The 25,652-nt window shown below is 38.9% G+C and overlaps 2 protein-coding genes across 4 annotated transcripts in view; one reads left to right on the top strand and one right to left on the bottom strand.

The window, feature by feature from the left end:
* The window catches only part of LOC103625503 (kinesin-like protein KIF20A), a 25,166-nt gene extending 6,904 nt beyond the window's left edge, over positions 1-18,262 (top strand). The window contains exons 6-18 of the mRNA XM_017727472.1: positions 2,268-2,364; positions 2,849-3,043; positions 3,128-3,239; positions 4,684-4,755; positions 6,740-6,886; positions 7,481-7,646; positions 8,993-9,163; positions 9,816-9,955; positions 11,427-11,592; positions 13,207-13,324; positions 13,407-13,474; positions 15,046-15,165; positions 16,360-18,262. Of these exons, the coding sequence (XP_017582961.1) occupies positions 2,268-2,364; positions 2,849-3,043; positions 3,128-3,239; positions 4,684-4,755; positions 6,740-6,886; positions 7,481-7,646; positions 8,993-9,163; positions 9,816-9,955; positions 11,427-11,592; positions 13,207-13,324; positions 13,407-13,474; positions 15,046-15,165; positions 16,360-16,635 (1,848 nt within the window). The 3' untranslated portion in view covers positions 16,636-18,262. The remainder of the gene's footprint in view (positions 1-2,267; positions 2,365-2,848; positions 3,044-3,127; positions 3,240-4,683; positions 4,756-6,739; positions 6,887-7,480; positions 7,647-8,992; positions 9,164-9,815; positions 9,956-11,426; positions 11,593-13,206; positions 13,325-13,406; positions 13,475-15,045; positions 15,166-16,359) is intronic.
* Positions 18,263-18,975: 713 nt separating this feature from the next.
* The window catches only part of LYN (LYN proto-oncogene, Src family tyrosine kinase), a 50,148-nt gene continuing 43,471 nt past the window's right edge, over positions 18,976-25,652 (bottom strand). For all 3 annotated transcript variants that reach the window (XM_017727471.1, XM_008644933.2, XM_008644931.2), the window contains exon 13: positions 18,976-20,615. In XM_017727471.1, coding sequence (XP_017582960.1) covers positions 20,413-20,615 — 203 coding nt within the window. In that variant the 3' untranslated portion in view covers positions 18,976-20,412. The remainder of the gene's footprint in view (positions 20,616-25,652) is intronic.

Here is a 25,652-nt window from a genome sequence, read left to right as displayed (position 1 = left end):
CCCCCCAAATATCCTGTGACTCAAATTCATATGTAAAGTTCCACTCTAAATACTGTTGCTTAATTTAAACACTGCAACTCAAGACTTTGTTTAGTCTGAGTCTGGTTAACTCTTGAGGAAATATCTCAGATGAAAAGATTTGAAAGATGACATATTTATTTTGAAAGTGTCTCTGAGCATGTGTATGTGCATTGTGCAGAGGATGAGGGGGTCTGAAAGAAAAGGTGAGATGGTTAGGAGGAGAGTGGGTAAATATCTTTAAAAATTTTATGGAAGCTACAGCCTTGAAAAGAGGAACAAGCAGGAGTCCAAGGTCTGGAACAGGAGGTCAACATCTTATTTTGAAGATAACTCTATAAAAATATTTCTTTCTGTTAAATCACAGTCTGACTTACTAATAGCTTAATTACTGAATGTTGCAAAAGGTGATCTAGATGATGATGCACTGCAGTGAAAAGAAAGCAATGCTCCACCATCAGGAAGGACAGGTAAAAATGAATCAGGAAACTGCTACGTGACAGGACCTTGTTTATGTGTTACAATGCTTCCATAGAGATAGCTCAACGATCCCCAGTTCTGAAGCTGTGCTTCCTGATAGCTTGTGAATGAATAGCATCACTGTTTGGATGCTCTCTCAAGCCGTAATCTGAGAGCAGATACAATTTGGTGGGCTTGGCTTTAGTTTACATGGATTCCTGTAGGCTCTTTTCCCAGGCTCAGTTTACATGTCCTACAGAAAGAGCTTTCATTCTCTCAGTTTAGGTGCTCTGAGTTACTGCAGTACTTCATGTTCTACTGTTTATGTTCTGTATGCAGTACTGCTGCAACAGCTCTTGCTTAGCATGGTTCATACCCTCTCTTTCCTTCCATTTCCTGGTTCTCTTCATGGGATTAAATACTGCTTTTTACTGGATTAAAAGATGCATTACTTGCATTTCTATTCCCCCCTGCTCTTGTATTTTCTCTTAGATGTCATCTGCTTTTGTTGGCAAACAATGTCAGTTCCTGTTCCCACTTGTTTTTAGGCAGTCTTCATGCTCTTTTCTGTATTTCATTTGAAGAGCAGTACAGCAACAATTAATTCACTCAGTTTTCTCACAATACCTTTACAAAAACTTATCATGTGCACAAGTAATGTGGTAATGGGTTTTCTAAATTCCACTCCATTTTTGACGTGCATAGATGAGATACCATGTGTGTCAGTCCCATACCCTGCTTAGCACTTCACAAACAATGAATAAGATCTGTGCTGTGGTTAGACTTCTAATACTCAAGAAACACAATCGTATAGACAGTGCAGCCTTTGCAAAATGCTCACTTGTTTGATTTTGTTGTAATTCTATTCTATGCTACTTATTTCTAAAACTGAAGATCTCAATTCTTACAAAGAGAAGTGGTGCATCTCTGTTTGTAAGAATTCTGGTTTGGATATACCAAGTGGGTGATGTTGGCATCAGTAGTCAATCCCTGATCAAGTTAGTGCTGCACTTGAATAGCTGCAGCGGTAAGGTTTGCTTCTCTGGATCTACTTCCCTTCTACTGTAGGATGACCCTCTCTCACGAAAGAAACCAGGGTGAATGTCCTGATTTATAGGGGGCTATAAAATATGGAGAGAGAGGTGGTATGTAAAGATGCTGGACTCTAGTGGGAGCTGCTACTTCGTTACACTAGTTTTTCCAGAGGTAACTTAAAGGCTGTGCTTTGGTGAATCTTGGCAGGTTTAAAACAATTTTGTTGGTGTAAAGAAATTCAGCAAATGTGTGTATTTAAAGAAACTATGCTGTTGTCTATTTTTAATGGCCTTTTAGTTCAGTCTGAATTAAAGCAACATAGAGTGTCGGTTTGTCGTAACTTAAGTCCTACCACCTTGGCAGTTGCTCCTGGAGGAACCTCCTTCTCCTGTTCTTTTGGATGACTGAAGCACTGTTCTGATTTGTTCAATAGCTTATAAAGGTATCCTGGGCTGTTGCAGTCTGACAGAGTCCTGCTTCCCAGGACTGTGAAGTTAAGTCTCCTGTGTTAGCAGCATCTAGCAGCCAAAACAGGTTCCTGGGAGTAGCAGAGAGCAATAATTCATGTGACAGAGCTTTTATTGATTATAGTTCAGTGTAATTCAGAAAATTTAACTTTCAGCCAGAGTAAGGTGGCCTAACAGTTAATACTACTTCAATATTTAAGTCTTAAGTACTGGAATTGCTGTAATTTTTAACTTCTGCTTTTCTTATTGTCTGTTCATGTGGATATGATGGTCTCTTATTTTCTCAAGGAGACAGAGAGCATCTCAAATACTACAACAAATTTCTGTGATGTGAAGTTGGCTTCCTCTCACTGTATTTCAGACAATCACCCTTCTAACTCCCTCGGTAAAGTGGAAAACTTTTGTGTGGGGAATTTAGAAAAAGAAGTGGGTAACTACCAGTGGATGAAAAAAATCCCTATACTATCCTGCAAAGTAAATATATATAGGTTTTGACCAAATTCTTGTCCCTTTTCCCTGGAAAAAGGGCAACTATGTAAAAATATTTTGGTAGTTTCCCTTCTTTTGGGGGGTAGATGGAGACTTAGTTCTGCAAATATAATGTATAAACTGGTGGAAGTTTGTGATAAAGCAAGGCCATCAGCTTAGAACTTGGCCATATTCTAGTAGCAGATGACTGCTGAGAAGTATGAACATTTTTGGATAAAGCTAAAGTTATCTATGTGTATCTAATTGTACAACACAAATGTATCTAAGCCTTCTTTCAGCAGGTTCTATAGGTCCTTTTAGAAGATTCTTTATACCAATTCAAAAATCTATCAATGAGTAATGTTTGATCTTTGAACTCTTTCTCTGTTTTGGGTTAGCAGAGAAGAACTTTGTTCCACTTGACGTTCATAGGACTAATATGCACCAAAGAACACAAGCATCTGTGTGGATTTCCTTTTGTGAAATTTATAATGAATATGTGTATGACCTATTAAATGTATTATCTACATCAAAAACTCAAAGGCGCAGAGTTTTAAGGATTTGTGAGGATCAAGGAGGAAATTGTTACATTAAAGGTAATAATACTGTTTTATGGCCTGGGCAGTTTCATAGGATTTCTCTGATGATCAGAAATGTATGTAAAAGATCTCTTTTTGCAGATTTGAAGTGGATTAACGTTCAGAGCACTGAAGAAGGCTGCAGACTACTAAAAATAGGAAACAAGAACCGAAGTTTTGCTTGTACTAGAATGAATGAGCAATCAAGTAGAAGGTTTGTTCATCTCATTATAAGCATACTCTGTCCCTTTTGAGGGGAAGGGAGGGCACTTTAGAATATGCGTGATATGAATCACTCTTCAATAATAGTTTAATACTTCCCTTGATTATTCTGGTTTTGTTATGAGATTCTCTGAAAGAAAACTAGGAGAGATTATGAGTAATAGTAGCTGGACTCAGGTTGCTATTCGGTGTCTTTGGACAACCAAAAAGATCAAATTACATTCATTTTTGATTGCCAACAGAGCTATGCATCTTGGCAAATGCTGGTGGTGCTGAGTGAGAATGGCTGTATGAGGATATTGAGGGAAAAGCTGGCTAGCTTTTCATAACTGGCAGTAATTCTTGGAAACCTGGAGCTTGTCACTAGGGGATATAGGAAGGAGCAAGTCATGTGGTATCTTGCAGTGCTGCTAGATTTTCTAGGTGCTTTTAGATTGCTGTGTTCAAACTGAGCTTACTTGGTATCTTAAGAATTAAACTCCTAGCTTCTTACCTGGCTCTGGACAGGGATCAGGGAGAATCCAGCTTTTAACTGAGTGAGAGGAAATAGAGAAGGTTGTATAATTTCTATTGAAAATGCCTCCTTTCTTGATTTTAATGACCTCTTAGTAATTTGTCCTTTAAGTGTGGAAGGGCCATGTTTTATTGTTAGCTAATACAATCATAGTGTTACTAAGCCTGCTTTTTCCTCTAAAAAGAAGGAGCTATGTTGTTCTGTGTTAGCTAAAGACATCTGCTGTTAAATTTCATGCTCCTCTTACAGAGTTTTATACCTAGAATGCCCACTGCTTTAGGCATATACTAGAGGAGTTTGTGTGCTGTGCTGCCTGATGTATCAGATAAACTGGGCGCTTCTGGTTCTGAGACTTTTCTCTTTGGTTTCAGGCAGCATGTCCACTGCCTTTGTAGCTTGTTTCTAAACCAGATTTTCAAGTGTTAAAATTCAGCCTTTCTGGAAAACAGAATTATATTAAAACTGAATAAGTAACTGTGCATATTGAAGTAGGCAAAGTTACAGGACTGTAAAACTTGAACTTATTCCCTTTTCTGCACTGTTTGTTTCTAAGTTAATTCTTCAGACTTACTGAGTCCAGATACTGCCTAAGGTTTCTGTATGAAGTAGCTACATGAGTACTCAGTAGACTTGAGTGAACTGGCTTGGTTTTTTTTCTCCTAGACAGTTTGTAGGCTTCATGTGATATTTTTCCTTTTCCTGTATGGAAAGAAATAGGAAGTCATAAAATACAGCTTCTATTGCTGTTTTTTGCTACTGAATGAGTGCATTGCAAAAGTAACTAATGTATTAAGGTAACTAGTGAATTAATTGTTGTCCTTTCTTCAGAACTGAGCTTTCTGTAGCACACAAATTTTACTTTGCTTCAGTGACTGCTTAATTTTCATAACTTTTTATTAAAAAGGACTTCTTTCCATTCCAGTCACAGTATATTTTCCATCAGGCTACTCAAGCTAACTGATGAGCATCAGCCGTGTGTTCTTGGAGTATCAGAGTAAGTGAATGCTTCACATGATTACCAGAATGTAAATATTTTGGAAAAATTAATAAGGTGTAAGCATGTCAAACTGGTGAACTTTCTAATAATAAATTCTCTGAGAGTTGAGAAGGAAATCAGAACTCCACTGAGCACATGAACTGACTGGAAGCTCAGCGGGGACAAGCACAGAAGTGTTTTCCTGTTTCTTACTGTAAGGTTTTGCTGGAGCAACTCTGTCAGTAGTGTATAAATTGAGGGAAATGTGCATTGTCTCACCTGATGGGGAGGTGGTGGCAGAGTAAGACTGTGCAGCACCAGACTATATGTCCTGGTAAGCAGAATTCGAGTGTCTGGCAGATAGAGGGTGATCTCCACAGCTGGAGTGCAGCAGTTGGTGCTGAGGGCCCAAGGTGCAAGCTGTGCCAGTGTATCTTTCTACTCTGGGACCAGACCAGACTTTATGGTTTGAATGTTTGTGACAACATATTTGGTGTGCTCCTAGAATGCAAATTAAAATCTATCATCCCAAAAAATGCTGGTGACATGTTCTGAGACTGGTCCAATGTACAGTCAGGGGGGATCATCAAGTGATTTGCCTAAAAACTGTTCTCCGTTAATATAAAATCCTAATGTAAGTGCACCCTGTGAGAGCGGTGTTAAGTCCTTACACTTGAGTCTCTCTTCTTTCATGGTTTAGAGGAAGCAGCCTAATCTTCTGGCCTGAAGCCATTTAGATAGCTCTTTTTGGATGGTATGTATTTTTTCTTCTGATTAAGTTAGCTTGATACAGAAAAATACAGACAACCTGTAACAGAATGTTTTAGTTCAGTCCTTGCTCCTACTGATTTCTCTCTTGTCTCTGCTGAGCAGAGATGGTAATAAACATACCTCACTGTGAGATAACACCTTTTAATGTCAGATGTTACAGTGATAAATAATCTTAAGAAAAGATAACTTGAGAAAATAAGTGCATCCATATTATTTTGCTGTTCCCTGTCATAGTGTATCCCCCTGGCAAAGCTTGCAGCCGCTGTCATGTGAATGACAGTTTGTATGTTGCTTAAGGAAGAAAAAAGCTTTTCATCTAGTGCTGGAAAGGATGAAGAACATAAGGCTTTCACACATTTGAAATATGTGCCTTAATAATTTGTATAGGACCTACTTCAGCTGTATGAAAGTTTATGGTCTTACAAATAATTTTATTTAAATAGATTTATGTACAAGTGAGTAATGGTTTGGTCACACAAATTATCCAACTTCCAGAGTATCCTGTATTTCAACAGCTTTCCTAATATAAATGAAAATTTATTAAATTCCTTGATTATCCAGGATGATTTCCTGATTGTAACACATTTTTCCATGAGGAATGATTCAGTGGTCTGAGTTTAGTAGCACAGAATTGCTATAGCCAAGCAAAGAACTCTAAGGTGAGCTAGGAAGGACTTCAGGCCTACTCTTAGCAGTAGTGAACAAATGGTTCTGTGTTCAAAACAGTGCACTGAAGCCCCCTGCCATCCTGCAGTTCTCTCAGCACTGGAATTGGTGGAGGTGACTGTCAAAGTGTTCCTGTACTGTAGTCTTATCATGCAGAACTGTTCCACAAATTTACCTCATCTTGTCTGGAAGTACTTACTTTAGGATTGCAACAGAGTTTGGGTTCCTGAACTGATTTCTTTGTGTAAGAATGCCCACAAAGTTTCAGATGGATGCTATAAGCAGACTACTCTGAATGTGCTGAGTATCTTAGGAGCAGCAATCCTGTTCAAGGATCTTTATATGCAATGGGGAGATAGATAGGTTAACACTGTTATCCTGAATACTCTGTGTAGTGCCTTCTGGACAAAAGCTCAGCACTGAAGTACAGCTTATTCTGTGATCTAGGTAGGCTGAAGCAACCCACTCATTTGTGCTCCAGACACACTAAGAAATAAAAAGACTTGATTTTTTCATACTGTTTAGAAACAAGTTCATGTGTGTATTCTGGATAACTTTCATGCAGGTTGTCTTTCTGTGACTTGGCTGGATCAGAGAGGTGTAATAAAACACACGTCTTTGGAGACAGACTAAAAGAAGCAGGAAATATTAATAATTCTCTTCACATCCTTGGAAAATGCATTGCAGCACTGAAGCAAAATCAAAATCCAAAGTAAGTGACAAGTTATTTACAACGTGCTAAGTTTTAGGTGGAAATCCTAAGTATCCCTTTATGTTTCTGCAAGCAGTTTGCACAGAGAAAAATGGAAATCTATAGAGTCTTGGAAGTCTTCTTTATTATAGGTATCACTATAATAAGGAACTTTTTCTCCAAAACTGGTGTTTGTGGAGAGCAAAAAAAGGCAATTTGCAGGAAACTACCAAAATTTTTTTAGTGTATGTGTATGAAAAACGCACTCTGTGTACAGAGCTCCCTTTTTGTCTTCTTCCCTTCCACCTGCAAATTATACAGACAGATTCATCAGGCAGCTGATAGATGACCTGTACTTAGTTTTTGGCTTGCTCCACTCTCTGCTTTGGAACACTAGGGAACTGTGATGCAGACTCTGTAATACTTTTAAATAGTTCAGTTTGTTGGAGAGCTTATGAAGTCTTTGCTCTTTGATGTGAAATAACTTAGGCTTAAATGAGCATCATACTGGATCTCTTTCCTGAAAGACAGAAACAGAATTAAGGTAAGCTACAACACCCCACAATTTCACAATTTTTATTTTGTTTTACGATTTTTTTTTTTTTTCTCCTTGAGGGTGAAGCCAAGTTATATTCCATTCAGAGAGAGTAAATTGACTCGTCTGTTTCAGCCATTTTTTTGTGGGAAAGGCAAAGCTTGTATGATTGTAAACATCAATCAGCATGCTTCTACATATGATGAAACACTGCATGTAATGAAGTTTTCAGCTATAGCCAGACAGGTGAGAGTGTATCTACTGTCTCTGCTATTGTGCTTTTTTTTGTTGTTGTTACCATTGATTTGTGAAATGATCAGGTTGTATGAATTTGAGTGTGATTTGGATTCTTGATTTATCATATTAATTTTCTGCATGTGGCCTCTCTCTAAAAGGCTTCTAGTAGTCTTTCCCATCTTCAAACCTATTTGCACTAACAAATTAAGACAACTACAGGTGTCTGGCTGTTCTGTTCTACACTGTTGATGTTCTGTGTAAAACATAGGGCACTTTCAGATATGACTGATTTTATACCATATATCTGAGCAAATGCAGGATTTCAATTCAAGCTTTTGATGAATTACTTAGCCTGGGTGCAGTTAAGTATCTGTTGCACAAGATGAGTTGTTCAGTACTTCTTGGACAGTTGGTGGTAGTTAAAGGAGTATTGTCTTATTTTGTATTCTAAATGAGATCTTTTGTAACTGCATTGCTCCTATTTGGCTAAATGCAAGTAATTAACAATTAAAAAGTGTCTTGGCAAGCTCTTCCTCCAGCTCCTTCAGTACCCTTGGGTGGATCCCATCCAGCCCCATAGACCTGTGTGTGTTTAAGTGCTGTAGCAGGTCAATGACCATTTCCTCCTGGATTATGGGGGCCTCATTCTGCTCCCTGTCTCAGTCTCCCATTAAATTCAGGGTTTGGCCTTAACTTCATTCAGGTTTCCTGAAGCTGCTTCTTGCAGGGAGTGGGATGGTGGGCTGTGCTGTGTTTCATGGCAGAAATACACTAAGTTTTTAGTCTGGAACCACAAATTTGTTCTGACACATTACAAATCTGTAATAGCATGTCTAATATGATCTCAGAGAGGAAGACTTCTAATTCTCTTCAGGTGTGACTTTTGCTATAAGTGTGTACTGTGGAAACAAACTTCTCTGATAAGTTGTCCTATGACATAGTTACTAAAAATCTTTATGTAAATAGCATGGATTGCTGAATCCTGGTCATGGTATTTCAGGAAGGAGCAAATATTTTAAGGATTTTCTACTTTTGATTAACTTTGCAGAAAATTACACCAAAACCCTTATACTTTAGGGGAAGAGAAACCACCTGTCTAGACAAGGACACTAAGTTTGCTAGCAGATAATATTTCCATTTTCACTCTTTTTAGAGCACTGAAGAATGTAAGAATATTCATATAAGAATTATGTTATATTGATTTTTTTTCTGCTAAGAGACATGTAAGCTTTTGTTAATGGACATGTAATAATGAAATATTGTGTAAATACAACAATGTATTCATGTCACTTCTTCCTGGTATTCTGATACCTGCAATATTGACAGCATTGGTAAATCTGCTCTGGATTTTCCAGGTTATCCAGACAATCCTGCCCAAAAATTTTGGCTATTTTCCGTCAAAGTTAGTTGGAGGTGATAGCAAACCTATCATGCATTTTGATGCTAACACATCTGTAGATGACTTTCCTGACAGTACTGAAACCTCTGCAGAAGAGGAAGTGGACATCACCATTCTGAGTCATGAGGTAGATACACATCTACTTAGAACTGTACCCAAGAAAGCAATTGCTATTAGTTCTAATATTGTTTTAGCATAAGAGATGTGCTGGAAGCTGCATGAAATGGGAAGTTTAAGTTTCTGTTCAGTGTCAGACTGACTAGACTTAAAGTGGCCTAGTTCAATGTAGTTGTGGAAGGATGCCTGTGGCTTTCTAGTTAGGTCAAGTGCTAAATTTGGAATTCAACTGATTGCTCAACAAGAAGACTACGGAAGCAGTATATATCTTTAAAATAACATAATTCCGTTTTTTGTGCCTTTTTTTTGGAAACAGCAGTAACAAGTTAAGATGCAACATTTTAAAAACAAAGATATACAATCTAATAGCAATAAACTGTAAAAATCAAGTAGGCTTTATGTTGTTATGCTGTACAAACTAACATTTAAATGCCAAAACAGTACTAAACTTTTTGATAGTGGAAACCATCAAGATGGATGTAGGGTGTATTTGTAGTAGAAATTCATGTTTGAAAATACTTAACTTTTGGTGCAGACCCCCAAAAAACATAGGCTTGTAAAACTACCCTCTGTGGATGGCTACCTGTATGAATATTTTGTTTGAGATGCATGTCAATGTGTGCTTCAATCTTGCTTTTTGAACTGAAATGTGTTCAATTTAGGACCTCTTGAAAGCTGCAGAGAACTTAAAGGAGAAGTTAGTTGCGGAAAGGCAAAGTAAGCTCCTTCTGGAGGTGAAGATACGTAAAGAGATGGCAGAAGCAATGTTTCGACAGCTATTGGAAACAGAGGAAGCCTGGAGGCAAGTCATATTGCAGTCTGCTTTGAGACTGAAAGGATTCCACATGTATTAATGCATACATGTGTATGTATATACATATATGGGTGTATTCAAAACACACCTACTCACGTTATTTAGAGAAGTTAGGGCTGCACAGTTTCAAAACCCCTGAAGGAAAGGGAACAAAGAACGTTAAACTTGTACAGATCAGCCTCTTCCCATTTACAATGAAAAAGTAAAGCTGCTTTCTGTTGAACTTTCCTCTGTTTAATTTGTAATTACTGGAACTTGTCCTGGCTTATTGTTACTACTTAGCAGATGGGGAAGATTGTTACAGGTACCCCACTGAGACTGATGATTCTTCCCAACATACACTCTGTCACATTAATATGCATGCATGTGCTTAAGGTAGTTTGAATCATATCTCTTTTGAGCTCCTCTGCATGACTGAGGAACCACTGTTAGTTTACTGTCTTATAAATTGCTGTGGCTCCCTGCACTGATGTTAATAGTTTGGGAATTTTTTCAAGTGTGTCCAGATTCCTCAAGCTGAGTTCACTTCCTCTTAACTCTTCTTTAAATCAGTTTCCTGCTGTTTGAATCGTTAACAAAAATTAGCACCAAGTTGCCAGCTGAGCACCCTCTGGTTTAACACCTGCACTGGCTTTAAAATTGTTTGGTTGCCTTTGGCCAAACACACGAAAAAGCATTGATGCTCTTTCTCTATTGAGGTGATATTCTGCATCACTGATGGGGCATGTTTTTAAATTGTGACAGGAGTAATGTGTAATGGATTGAAATAATAAATGGAGAGGGACTTCTCACAAGAGTATGTAATGACAAGACAAGGGGGAGTGGATTCAAACTGAGAGTTGGTTTAGATTGGATGTTATAAAAAAATTCTTTACTGTGGGTGTGCTGAGGCACTGGAATGGGTTGCCCAGAGAAGTTGTGGATGCCCCATCCCTGGAAGTGTTTAAAGGACATGTTGCAAAGGCCTAGTGGAAAGTGTCCCTGCGCATGGCAGGGGAGGTTAGAATTAGATGACCTCTAAGGCCCCTCCCAACCCAGACCATTTTATGATTCTATGAAAATGAATTTGGCATTTATCTTAAATGGAAAAAAAGAAAACCCAACCAAAACCCAAAGTGAAAGATGCCCCCAGGAAATATGCTCCAAACATAACATCTAAATGGGTGTGGTCATTTCTATTGCTATATGTTGGTGGATTGTCTTATAAAATATTTCTTTGACAGGTGTTAGCTATGTGTTCTTCTACAGAACTTTTTTTGGTATATGCCAAGTAGAAATTATCCTTTGGTGCAAGTCTGTAGGATCATTGAGATTAAAAACGAAAAAAGTACTTCTTTGTCTCTTCATTTCACTATTTCTGATCAGAGAAATAACTTTAACATTGACAGTTGAATACATGTAGCCAAATGTAATAGCTGGAATGCAAATGCATCATATATAACTAACACATTCTCTTCAGCAACCGCTTGGAAGATATGAAAGACAGTTATGAAGAAAAACTGGAGAGCAAATTTGAAATGTATAAAGAGGCCATTAAGAAACATGCATATATGTGTGCAATGGAACAAATTGAAGACCATTACGTTCCCATAGAAGAATTTCTAGCTGAACAAGAGAAAGTTGAGGTATGACTTGACTGATGCTAAAAACATGTTCTAGCCTCTTAACTGTAAATATTGCTTTCCCTTAACAGAATCACTCTGGGATTTTGAATGTAGCAGTAAACAAGGAAAATAACTAGCAGTTCAGCCTTGCTGCTCTGTGTTCAGTGCTAACCATAAGCATACAGATGTCTTTTCTCTGGTACTACCTGTAGTGCATACCTAAACCTCATGATCTTTGAGGGCACAGTTCAGTTAAATCCAAGTCATCTTTATCTTTGTGGTGCAATGATTGGAACACACAGAGGAATGATATATACAGGAATCAGGCTTTCTGGAGATCTTTGGGATCATAGGATGTAGAGACAAATGCTACTCTGAAAAGGTGATGGGGAATTTGTTACAGGATAGCTATTTTAATGATAACTGATCTCTGGTCTGGAGGTGGTGGGAGGATTGTGGGATAAGAAACTGATGAGAAATCAAACTTTATGCAGGAGAGAACTGAATCTTCTGAATGTACTTAAACATAGAACTGCTCACAGTTGGCATCAGTATGTTGCTCCTTTTGAAACTCAGCCAGGTTAGCTGTGAGCAACTCAGTTTTCTAACCTCTACCTCGATGTTTTAGTGCATCCAAGCAACAGATGAGACCTGTGGGTCTTGTTTTCAGAAGGTTTGTAGTGGAAGAAGAGAACAGCTGTGGTGTCCACCAGTGGAGCTTTCTCACTGCACTCTCCTGTTATGGAACTGATAAGACATCACACTCCATGGATGATAGGCAGGTTCCTTTGAAGACATGAGAGAAGTGGGTTTCTCTTGTAGATTGTGGTATATAAATGTTTCTGCTTTTACAGCACTCCATTCGGGTGCTGACAAGCAACACCAGATTATGTAATGGGCTGTGTTTTTCCAGCTGCTTTACACTTGACTCTTTTCTCCACTTAGTCTGTTGTTGTGTTCAGTTAAATCCTACCTATATCCCATGTTAGGGTGGAGGAGAAGAGTTTTAATAGTGCTCTTATACTGGTCAAGAGGCTGCATAAGGGAAGATTCAAAGAGCAAGATGCTTTTGGTAGCAAGTCAGAAAAGAAACTAATGAAATCCCTGAGATGTAGAAGTGTTAGCTGACAAAGGAGAGCACAGTGCATGAATCTGAGTGGGCAGCTTCAAAGAACCAGAATTAGATGAATAATTTTTCTTGATGGTGCCACTTGTTTGGTTTCTCACTCTGAAATACCGCCCCAGCAATCTGACAGATACTGCAAAAGAGTTTGAGATGAAAATGTAGCTCTATGAAGTATGTTCTTCCTTATTTAGCAAGCTAACTGGCAACAGTGTTTAGCACAGACATACTAAAGTTTCCTTTCTGCCATATGGTTACTTTTAATACAGTTTGGAAATCCACAGACTGGAAGAGTTGATTCCTGTGTAAAGAAACTTCCTCCTAGAAGGTCTTGTGACCTGAGTGTTATCCCTTACTGTGCTTTCCTAACCATAACCTGTGAAATAATTTACAATTGTGTGTGTGTGTGTGTGTGTGTGTGGTGTAATTGAAGGATGTGCAGTAATGCATCAAATCAAGCAGAAATGCAGACAAATTCTACCGCGTGCTCTTTTTTTTTTTTTTTTCTTCAGGCTAGAGAGAGGAAAATACTGCAATTGGAAAGGCAACTCGATGAACAGTCAGGGAGGCTGTTGGCTCTGGGAAGTCTGAACTCAGATATTTCTACTACTGAAAATAACATGGAACGAGGTGGGAATGTAACCTGGGTATTCAAAGTTCAATTTACTTCTGGGAATGTATATAAACAAGCAAAATTTTCTTTTGCCTGTAGATCTTATGGACAGGACAATGAAGAGAGCCAATGAAGGATTGCAGAAACAATGTGAAGAGAAGGAAGAGGTAGCTCTATCTTAATATTTAACAAATCTGGGAATAATGATTGTAAACTCTGTCATAGTTCAAGGCTTAAAGATCTGCATTGTAGACAAAAGCATGAAGATTCCTGCAAGTGGGAATTGAGTTTATCAAAAAAAAGCCCTTGCTCAGTTGTGGATGACTTTTGCTAGAGGCTGTTCTGGCATTATTCTAGTTTGTGAAGCCATCTGCTACTGTAACAAGTCATGGTAAATGTGGTGCAAGTTGGAAGTATGTTTAGTCTTATGTTGGAGTTTATTGTAAATATTGCTGCCATGACCTCAGTGCTTTCCTTCCTGACATGCTGCCTGCTTCTGAACAGGGGAACATTTACAGAATCTGGTAAGTTTAGATCTAAAATCAAAACAGTGCTTTAAAGCAGTCCTTCCCGGAAGTACTGAACTCCACTTTCACCCTAAACTCAAGTAAAGGTGAATGTCTGTTCTTCAAACAAGACCCTGGTGTTCTGAATAGCATATAGAGGTGGGAATTATGAGCTTCAGGCTGTGTTATGGAAAACATTAATCTTTAAATACACATTTTTATTCTATTCCTTGAGTCATCTTCTTGTAAGGCTACAGTTAGTTCCCCATGTTTAAAGAGGATGGGGAGAAGGGGGAGAGACAAGTCTTGCTTCTTTCTCTAATATCAAATAAGAGTAGGGATTGGAGAAATAGTTCCAGCTGGTTCTAAGAAACCATGTAAATGGAAAGTGAACTAAATCCTCTTCTACTGAGGAAGAATACTCCAAAAATAACTTGCTTTACCTTAACAAGTTTAACGTCTCATGTTATGGCCCTAGCATTTGTTTTCCACTCCTGTTTTCGAGAGCCCTACATCATTTTCCTATGTCACTTTCAAATTTTGGTGGAAGTTTGGCTTTTATGCTTGTTCTGGGTATACAGTTATTGATTGTTTTGTGTGGCTAGAAAGTGTTAGAATGATGAGATTGATACCTGGCAATAACTGAGGTGAGAAGGTTTTAAACCAGCTGGTTCCAGCCTTTCTGCTGCTTTGCCTCAAAGATCAGTGCATGTATGAGTACTTCACCACTTCTTTTCTTCCCATTCAGCCATTGAACATGGGCAAAGGGTGTGAGTTTTTTTAGCAACTTTGCAGAATAAATTAATGATACCATCAATTTTTCTGCTTCAGAGTTTCTTTTGCCTCTTGGGGCTCAATCCATTAATATTCCCATCAGAAAGGTGAGGTCTTCTGTGGTAACTATGCTCCAATTCTTTATATGAATAGTGTTAATGAGACAAAAGTGTTCTTTTAATTACTCTTACTGAAATGGAGCAGGCTGTTGCGGATGTAGCTTAGTCTGTGCCACTGTTTGTTGATTGACAGGTCTGTAAATCATAGTAGCTTCAACACAACAGCCTTTGAATGCTCCAGCTGTATTTTATCAGCTGAAATGATGACCTGGGACATAGAAGGTTGAGAGAAGCAGACTTTCTTGTTTGGATCTTGCAGTTTGCACTGTTGTAGCCATCAACAAAATTAATGTAAAACATGCTGTTTTGAACTTCCACGTGTATGGTCTTTATTTTCAGCTTATAAAATCTCTGAAGTTTAAAATACAGAAACTAAATGAAACCCTGCTAGAAGCTAATGAAGGCTACAGACAAATGGCAGAAGAAAACAGTCAACTGAAGCACACAATCATGCTCAAGGTTTGTCAATGATTTAAAGCAACTTTATATGGCCCATATCTATAGTTGTACGGGCTGCTTCTGCATCTTTTTAGATGTAAAAACGCTGTTTAAATTAGCAATTTGTTTTGATGTCAGCATTTTTTGTTTAACTTCCTGAATTATGAGCTCAGAGCCCTTGTGTTTCACTACTTGACTTTGAATCTTGTAAGACAAAACTCATTTTTCAACTTAAGTGATAGACTCTGTCAATAGGGTAACTGTGCTGACAGAGCCTGCTAATCTAAAGATGTCATGAATTATTGTCAAGCAAAGAAAAGGCTACTTAGAACTCATCATGAGGCATGTTGCTGAGGCAAGCAAGGTGTCAGTGCACAAGTGTTACTGCAACAAGGCCCAAGGATCTATGGCTTTAAAGCTATCCTGACAGTCCTGCCAGAGGTGGCCAAAGTGGATGAGAGATAATGGGCAGGTGAACTGGTTAATACAGAAATAGGCATCTTTCATTCAAAAGCAGGGACTTCCTAAAGTCTACAGCATCTGACCTCAGATATCAACATAAAAATGAATGAAATTTTGGAACTCTTGATACCTTGAATCTATGCCTCACTTGTAATCTGCAAATGAAGCAAGGCAGGTATAATAACTGCTTAGTGATATCTTTCTTGGAACATTACATTACTTTCTGCATACTTTTTAGTTTAAATCTGAGACTGAAAATTGACTTGAATTTCTTAATTGGCAGTTACCTTCCTATCCATTCTTAATAGGAAGGTGATTTTGTTAATCACAGAGATTAGAGAGCGTATTTAACACTCCGTGTTTTGCCCACTCGAAGCATTTATTCAGTCCTGGTTAGCAGACTTAGACGTAAGAGTTTTGATTTTGACCAGTTTTGCTTTCAGAAATTGCAAGGCAAGAAAGCCACCTTTATCTGGCTCCTAGAACAACATCTCTTCTTTGCATAGTGGGGCTAAGCATTTTAACATAAGTCTCTTGGTCAGACTTGGTCTCTAACTAGATTTTATGGCCCTCTAGTTTGCTGGGTTTTTAATTACTTTGATGTCATTTAGAGGAAATGGGTACTGAATAGCCATATGACACAGTAATAACAAGGGTATTAATGGATTTAGTAAAATAATGTGAACCAGAAAATTAACTGCATGAGAGAGACCATGTAGTGTTCACATACTTAACACAGCCTTATCCTCGTAGGATCAAGAAATGAGTAGTCTTCAGAACTGGGCTAAACGTGTTCTTGAGCTTGAAGAAACAGTGTCTTCCCTGCAAAAAGAGCTTGAAGAACGGAAGAAGCATTTCTTTGTAGAGGAGTCAAAACAGCAGAAACCCAGGAGAGGTTTGCTGGCCAACCTGAAATCCACAGTAGCATCCACTGCTAGTATACCTCTTGGTAAAGGCTGGGGGAAGTATGAAGGGGCTTCACCCTATTCAAGAAAACAAGTACTGTTGCCTCATAAAGCAAAGGAATAGTATTTGATAAATCAAGGTGTGCAATTACTGGGCTTCTTTATCAGTCTTAAACTGTTGGTAGCTCTCACTCTTAGATGCCATCTTCACTGTCATGTTGACTGACAAAAAAATGTTTAATACAAAACTTTTAAAATTGAATCCAGGTTGAATTGAGAGCTATTAAGGTTTAGGTCTAGACATGTGCTTTTAATGTTGATATAGGGATGTGATTTGAGAAATACATATATTTTAATTCTGGAGTAACTGCTATCATATTCTTCTGTACAGATAAATGTGTGGTTCATGCAAAGTGGGATGTCCCTCATCTGCTGTTCATTATGTTTTTAAATTATTTTATTTAATTGCTGATTCCTAGAAATCAGATGGCTTGTAAAATTAATCCCAAGTAGTTAAAATAGCATGGTTCTTCAGTTAATATTCTGGTTCTGACCTGGAGACTCCCTTCTTGGGACCAAACTAAGCAAACTGCTAAAGAAGGCAATGAAATGAGATCTTATCCGGCTCCTTGCTATTTTCCAGCTAACTTGGCTTTGTAAAGAAATTTAATATAATTTGAATTTCCACTAGGAATATGCATTAAACTTTGAAAAATCTATTTAATAAAATTTTCCATTGCTAAATTCAGCTCTGACTCTTCATTTTATAAATCAACAAAACCAAGATAAGGAAAGATCATAAAATTAGAGCCCAAATAATGATAGTGATTGATATAGGATGATCTTGAGTTGAAAGAATCATATCCTTGATTATATTACTTAACTTTTATCTAGTAGCTTAAGGTTGGAAGACTGGAGCATGATAAAATTTGAAATAGTTTTCTTAGAGCCCTTTCAGTCAGTGGAGGTGAGGATTTTTTTAACCACTGTGAAAGTACAATGCCTGTAATTGCTGGAGGCTTGCTGGAGAATCTGTAAGTAAATTGGATTGATCAGTCCCTGTGATGGTGTTTCTCATGGTGGAAGGGGGACCAAGTTCAAAGGGAGAACCTCACCCTCCCTGGGGAGACAGTAGGTGGTGCAGCCTTCCCGTGTGACACGGAGCTCAGCCCTTCTCTGCTGTGACTCCTCTTGCCAGGTCGTTAGGAGTTTCGGGTTGGTCTGTGATCAGTTATCACTCTGACAACTATTTAACAAGGCTGTCGCACTTCAGCCGCTGCTTTTCTCATGTTTTGAACTGTTTCTGTTAAATAAAGGGTTATCTGGCTTTAGTAGTTCTGAAGGCCTATAATCCCTGCAAGGTAGAATTTCTAAAATATTTTTCTACTCCCACATAAACTATTCCAGCTATTAAAAAATATTTTGGTGTAGTTATATGAGACACTGAGTGTTGATGCCTTGAATAAGAAAGCTGCTATGTACAAATTGCTTTAGGAAAAGCAATTCAAACAGAAGTTAAAAAAATCATCAGAACAGGCTAATACTGGAAAATTTCCATAATACCATTTCAAACTACCTAGTGCTACACCTTGGCAGCCTGTCTAGCAACTTTGGCAACTTTATGTAACATTAACTATAACCTCCTATCTATTCCCTGAGCAACTGTTCTTTCTATGATCCCTCTTACTTCCCAGAGCTCTTTGGCTGGCTACAGGAAATGGTTTGAAAGACAAAGTTACATTATCTTGAGGTTTTTGGACACTGAGTGTTGATGCCTTGAATAAGAAAGCTGCTATGTACAAATTGCTTTAGGAAAAGCAATTCAAACAGAAGTTAAAAAAATCATCAGAACAGGCTAATACTGGAAAATTTCCATAATACCATTTCAAACTACCTAGTGCTACACCTTGGCAGCCTGTCTAGCAACTTTGGCAACTTTATGTAACATTAACTATAACCTCCTATCTATTCCCTGAGCAACTGTTCTTTCTATGATCCCTCTTACTTCCCAGAGCTCTTTGGCTGGCTACAGGAAATGGTTTGAAAGACAAAGTTACATTATCTTGAGGTTTTTGGTTTTGGTGTGGTTTGTTTTTTTTTTTTTTTTTTTTTTAGTCTTAAAATAAAATGAAGCTTGTAGTGAAGTACTGGCCAGTAGTGAACTGTTAATGTTCAGCTGCTAAAGGACAGTGCAGCTATTACATTAAAGGCTTGTGAGAAGCTGTTTTCAAGGACAGCTGAGGGCTGGTTCTTTTCTTCATGCCCTCCAGGACAATAAGAAACCACAAGAAGGATGTAAGAATGGTTGGTTTGGTCCTTTACAGTTTCGACTGGATGTAAGGAAAGCAGAATCCATTAATCTTGGTAGTGGTGATAATCAGAGATTCCCCTGTTCCACATGAAGCTACCACTGGATAGAACATCAGCTGTTTGTTCTATCTCAAATTACTACCATACAACTTGCTTCAGATTAAGTGTTTATTAAAATTAAAAATCACCATACAATAGAAACTATTTACATATTTAACTGATAGTCTGTTTAAACTGCACAGTTTGACTGAAGGAAGCCACTAGAAAAGAAAAGCCATGAATACTTCTGCTGCTGAACTTCAACTGCAGGCACACTGAAGCTTTATCAGAAAGGTTTTAAGCTTCTGCGAAGTACCATTTGCCTAAATAATTGGGCTGAAGGATGGCAAAGGTGTGTACTGGGTTTCAGTTGTAAGAACCAGTGTCACTTTGAAAAAGAAGTAATCTGTGCTGTGGTTACATTGCAACTGCATGAGCTCATCTGTTTGGGTAAGTAATTTGATAGAACAACTCAATGTAAAGAGATTAGCAAATTGCTTTCACTTTAAGAATTAGATTTGTAATACCGAGCAACAAACTACAGTGTCACTGCAATGTAACTTGATATCCTATTGCATGTTTCCACATGATAGTGCTAGAGCTAGTTTTAGCTTTAAAACAGATTTGAGGTTAGTTGATTAAAGCAGCAAAAATATAAGGAATATTCTTGAATAACCACAGAGGATTAAAAATGAAGACTAAAATATTTTCACTGGTAACAGTTTCAGCAACTGCAATGAAAGTATTAACTTCCTTCAAAATCCTGTGCTTTTCCATGGACTTCAGATGATGACTTTGGCCTTGTGGGAAGCTGAAGGTTGAACACAGTGAGGTGTGCTGCTACGTCTGCAGCCATGTGTGTTCATCTTGCACTTCTGCATGTCTGATGGTTTTGCAATGCTTTGAAAATGATTTTAAATTTAGGGTTTTACAGCAGTAAACCAGAACTTTTTTCAGTGTAAAGAATTACATACATAACCCTTCCTCAAAGGAAACCTTGACACTGTTTTGAAAGTCTTACAAGAGCTGACAGTATGCCTGATACTAATGTGAAACAAGGATATAAAAATAATTTTTGCTGTATGCTGTATTTAAAAAATGATTTAAGAACGTCACCATGTCTTAAATCTGTAAGTTCTCCTTTGTGACTTTTTCTTTTGAAAACAGCTGTTCAGGCATCCTCTCAACTGTTTTATCAAGGTCTCCTTGTAACATATTGCATGACTAAGATCCTAAGGCGGCCTTGTCAAGCTGTACCAGGGCATGATTGCTTTCCTTCCTTTTCCTTCCCCACCCCAAAAAGCCTATTTGCTTTGGGGTGTTTCTACAGATGCAAAACACAAAGCCTTTAAGGAGAACTTGAAGCTTTAGAGGAATTATTTTAACCAAATAAAAACATTATTATTTCTCTGCAGCATTATTCTTTCCTTCAGCATTTCAGCTTCCACACTCAGTTAAGACATCTGAATTCATGAAGTAACTGGTTTGAGCAGTCTGTCCTAAAGATAGTCTGTGCCAATGCTCAAGGGCAGTAGAAAAAGTGTTCTTTGTTCTATGGCTGTTGTTGATACTGTCCTTCTGTTGCTGTGTAGAAGTCATCAAGCACACTCTGTAGATAATCAAATGTTGGCCTCTCTTCTGCTTTGTCTTTCCAGCATGTTTTCATGATATCATAAAGCTCAGCCGGGCAGGTTTCCATGCGTGGCATTCGGTACCCACGCTGAAGAGCAACCATCACATCTGAATTGCTCATACCTTCAACAAAAAAAAAAAAAGAAAGATTTGATGAAATTATCTCCATTCCTAGAGAAGTTATTTTTTCTTGTTTTTTTTACTTCACTCTAAAGATACTCACCCACTACTACATGACCCTTGCTACTTGTTAAAGGTAGCTCCTAGCATGAGTTCAAGAAACAAGGTTGAGGTGTGGACCAGCAATGAGGGGCTTGCTCTGAAAATCCTGGTGGGAACATTTCCATTTCTGCAGTTGAGCATCACAACCTCTTTAGTTCCAAGTCTAAAAAGACTCTGGGAAAAATCACAATTCTTGTCTCCAGCAACCATCTCTGTTCTGTTCTTCTGACCAACCCTGCCCCCATTTATTCTGCTTCCTGTGGTGTTTGGATTCCCAGCAAAAGCCTGCCCTGGCACCAGCCTTCGCCTCTAGCTGCAGAAGTTCTGCTCTGCTTGCTGGAGCCCCATCCACCCTGAGATGGAGAGCAGCATCCCTGTTTGATCACATTGCCAGTCACCCCACCCAAAAATTTCAGGTTTTCTTCTACATCAGCTTTTGTGTAAGTGCTGCTGATTGCAAAATACTGGACAGTCACTCATGAAATCATTAATTGTAATAGGCAATTTCCCCTCTTTGTCCTATTCCTGTTATGCAAAACCATCTTGCCAGGTGTGCTGAGCTTTGCTTTTTTTCCCTGCTATGGTTTTCTTTCAGAGGATAAGACCTGTAAGTACCAGCAGTGCATCTTGCATGTCACATGCCAGCTCGTGTCACATGAGAGAGTCTTGCTCTGGACTCCATCCTCTTCCCCCCTTTTTTATTTCCTGTCACCCCCTCCCCTCTTTATCAAACCCTTGAGAAACTGGTTCACAGAATAATTTCAACACCTACTCTCAGAAGGTCAGCTACACTAGGGCCAGCTTTTGCTATTTCAGGCTCATCATTTCCTACCCAGAAACCTGCCTTTGGGCTTGTCCCTTCCCCTGCAAATCTAATCAACCTGGTTGCATTACCTTCTCTGGACACAGACTCTTTTCTGTACTCAGTGGCTGCTGTTTGTTCTGATGGCTGGGCATGCAGGAAGCACCTGTGCTTCAGTCCAGAGCCTTGCATTCCCCAGAGAAGGCCTTCCCTTTCGAAAGGGTATCCCAGGCCCCACAGCCACTGGCCGCTCCTCAGGCTAAATGCTCCACGTGGTGCAGTTCTGCCCAAGATTACAGCTCCTCATGGCTTTCTCAGGCCATGCAGCCTCTGGTCAGGTCCATGCAGGACAGTCTCCTGCACACACCAGCCCCCCAGAGGTGGAGGGAGAGCAGCTCTGCTTGGCTGAGAGCAGGCAGGATGGGTCCTGCTCTGAGCAAGGTCAGCAGTGGAGATGCAGATGTGGTGCTCCCCTGAGCCCTTGGTGACTGTGCAGCTGTCGCTGCAGACTGTGCAGACCTCTGTATGTAGTATCTGACTGCTATGGCTGTGATTTAAGCCACTTGGCAGGTAAGGACACATTTGAATTACAACCAAATGACAACTTTATCCAGTATAACTACTTGGATTATTCAAGATGACCATAGTTCATATAGTTGACTTCAGCTCAAGCCTGTTGGCTTTAAGCTTTTCCAAAAATACCCTCAGCCATGTAATCTGAGTCTGGATCAAAGTGCTTACTTTGGGCACATCTTTTGTATTTTCAGTTCCTCTTTGGAAGGAGAAGGGAAGTTTTCCTGAACTAATACTGCGTGTGTGCAGAAAAGAAGTATTTTGAAGTAATGGAAGAGCATGTTGTCACAGAGTAAGGAATTACTGCTATATAGAGACAAATTAAATTCAGGAAGAAAGTCAATAAAGCATTTTATAGAGAACAGTGATCTGACTGCTTGAGCTTAAAGAAATGGATTGTATATAATATATGCAGTAAAACAGTTATTCCTACCATACAAAATATTAGTTAACTGTGCTGCTACATGAAGACTGCTGCTACTGGGCTTTTGTGCAGAATGGGGATGATTTTTTGGGTTTAAGTACTTCATAGGATGGTGCTTAGATCTGTGCTCTGCAGGAAAAATTGTTACATTCTGAATGCTAAGGACAAAGCCTGTGTTTCAGCTACCCTGCAGGAAAACTATCTGTTTAATAACCATTTGAGTTCATAAGCAAAAAATAAAAATACCCTTATCAGTATCCCATAGTAAATAAATCATGTACATACTTCCATGTGTTTGGGGTTTTATTTAAAACAAAAAGGGTTACCCACAATCCAAGCAGTATTCTCAAAATAGCTCCTTGTCTAACTTTACCTTTTAAAAATTATTTCCATTTTTTCTATTTGTAGCTAAAGAATTACCTGTCTTACCATATCTACATCCTAATCAGTAAAAGAAATATATCCCACATACATATTTATTAAAACCCTCTTGAATGCTAAGTTTTGGTACATGTCTGTTAATTTATGCTGCGGTACCCATTAGGTTTCACAAAGATATGTTTCTTTATGTTAGGGCCTGGGTAATGATGTGAAAATGGTGGTATGGAGGAAGAATCCCGCTGTACAGAAAGGGTCACACCTTGTGAAGAACAGCAGACATAACTGGAATGCAAGTATGGATAATGCCTGTATTGACATGCTAAGTAATCACCCAGAAATTAGGTTTTAACAACCAATTCAACTTATGTGCCCAGAGGATCAGATACTTGTTTCATTTTTCAGAGGTAGTTCCTGAAACTGTAGTTCCACTAATGGCTTTGAGTTTCTCAGGAAGAGAAACAGCTGTTGGAATTTAAGAACAAAGATCACAAAAGCTCCAAGTTTCTTGGCTGGAACTGCTTCCTACCAAGTTGCCTACAGGTATTAGCTTCTTGCCAGTTTCAACTCAAACTGGTTTATATGCAGCTATATGCTGAATACGCTGGTTGCTAGAGCTGGTTAATAATTGAAAATAATATTTTGAAGCATTCCCATTAGAACTGAAAAGCCAATTTACTGTTTCTCTCCAGTGGCTACTGGTTACAACCTATCACCAGGTTACTATTGCCATGCTGGGGTAATTTGCCCAAATCTGTCACATCTCTTCATGTAAAGCAGATTGGTCACGCATGTATTTTGCTGTGATTCTGATTCTCAGAATCCACATTCAGTCTAACAGGCTATTTCAATTTATATTTTATTTAAAAGAGATACATATCTCCCTTCCATTTTAATGCAAGCAATACCTGCAAACTATTAAAATCTTCCAATATGCAGTCAAGAGCCTGCTGTTTGTAACTGCTGGTCGACGAATGAATCCACAGTGCACGGAGTATTTATGGTGCTCATAAAAATGCTCCCACATTTAAAAAAACATATTGCCCAGACTCCCACCAGAAGAGAGATTTTCCCACAGCAGTGCAGCAGTACCACGTCTGCTGTACAGATTGACTTTGTTCTTAAAATAAAACCATGATACGGTTTATGAAGGTAAAGAGAGAGCAGACTTAGCTGCAGAATTAAGTAGAGGACTGAGTTTTGTATTTTCGTAGTGCTGGTTTCCAGGTGAGCTCGTTGGTTTGCTCAGAGAGGGACAATTTTCTAAGCAGAAATTCTTCAGAAATGATCTTGTGAGCCCAGCTCAGTGCAGGCAACTGTCTGTACACACAGGCAAGTGCTAACAGGGAAAAAAGGTATCTTGACTGTGGGAAGAGCCATGCATTACCTGGCTGCACACAGCTCCCATCTGATCCTTCCTTGGGACATGAGCTGTGTTTGAAAAGGACTTTGAGAGGACCTGCTGTGCTGTCAAGTATTTCATAGCCCTCATCTACAAACTGAGCCAGAGCACCTAGCTGTGCAAGCAGCCCTATCACCTCTTGAAGTTTAACGGGGCTAGTCTTGAGCTTAAGTGTTTTCCTGGCCTAGAACTGTGCCATGAGAATGTCTGTTTGGCTCTGCCTCTTGCATGGGAAGTCACTATGTTCTTCCATAACAGTGTGAAGTTGGCTGCCATCACCTCTTTACCACTGCCTGAGTCGCACAGGTTTTCCTGTTTCCCTGTGCCCAGAGGTGTTCAGCCTACTGTCATTTCAGGGACCCAGGTCTGCCTCTTGACCATCTCTGGAAGTTCAGGATGCAGAATTCCAGCTGCTCAGGAAGTGGTGAAAATGTTTTCACTGTTTAAACAGTAAGAGCTGCTGCTCTGGAAGCACTGGGAAAGCTTTGCTTGCATGAAGTATCTGGTCTCCCTTTCCTGTCAAGATCCCAAGGCTCTTCTCAGAAGTTACTCTGCCTATGAGATGTGCAGCACAGGTGAACATGGCTGTACTTTCCTCATTTGCCCACAGGAGAAGGGAATTTATGACAATTTCCCATAACCTCAGTAAGCTTAAATGAATGCAGTCTGTTGTCCAGAATTAATCATCTATGCCTGAGATGTAACAATTTTATGTGCATAAAAAACCCCTTCATACAAGGTGTCTCTGTGCGCTGGAAACATTAATATATATTTTGTTTAACAATGTAAAATGAAACATGAAGCACATGACCATCTCACAGCTACCCAATGCAGCTACATTGATGTACCCACCTCTGTGGCCTTGTACCTGACTGTATGGAGCAACAAATAGTAAATATTCCTAGTGGTACCTCAACACTGTGTTAGGATCTGCTTTCATATTTGTTTAGACTAGCTAGCACTGACAAATTATTACAGCCTATTTGCTTGTGAAAACATACTTTCTTAGTATCTTCACATATTATGTTATTAAAACTCCCAGCAGCTTAAACAGCACTGTCAAAACTTGCAGCATTACATCCTTGCCATGAAACTGTGCTTCTGTCCACAAAGCAGGGATGTCATAAATGCAGGGTCTGCATATCCTGTAGTTGTGGCACCTTTAGAATATATCAAAATGATCCATGGTGCCATTAGTCTGTTTGCTAAAATTAACCCTGGAGAGGCATGTGCCTTACACATACAGTGACCAAGTTTTCAAAGCAGTACAATTACCTGTAAGACATTTTTCCAATCATTGGTGTCACCACTGTCAGATGCTATTTTCTTTCCCTGAATATTTTTTTTGCTTTTTAGCAC

This window comes from Corvus brachyrhynchos, unplaced genomic scaffold (assembly GCF_000691975.1).
Source record: "Corvus brachyrhynchos isolate BGI_N302 unplaced genomic scaffold, ASM69197v1 scaffold60, whole genome shotgun sequence".
In the NCBI taxonomy this organism is placed as follows: Eukaryota; Metazoa; Chordata; class Aves; order Passeriformes; family Corvidae; genus Corvus; species Corvus brachyrhynchos.
The sequence above is the reverse complement of the archived record's forward strand: the minus strand, read 5'-3'. Positions and strand labels throughout refer to the sequence as shown.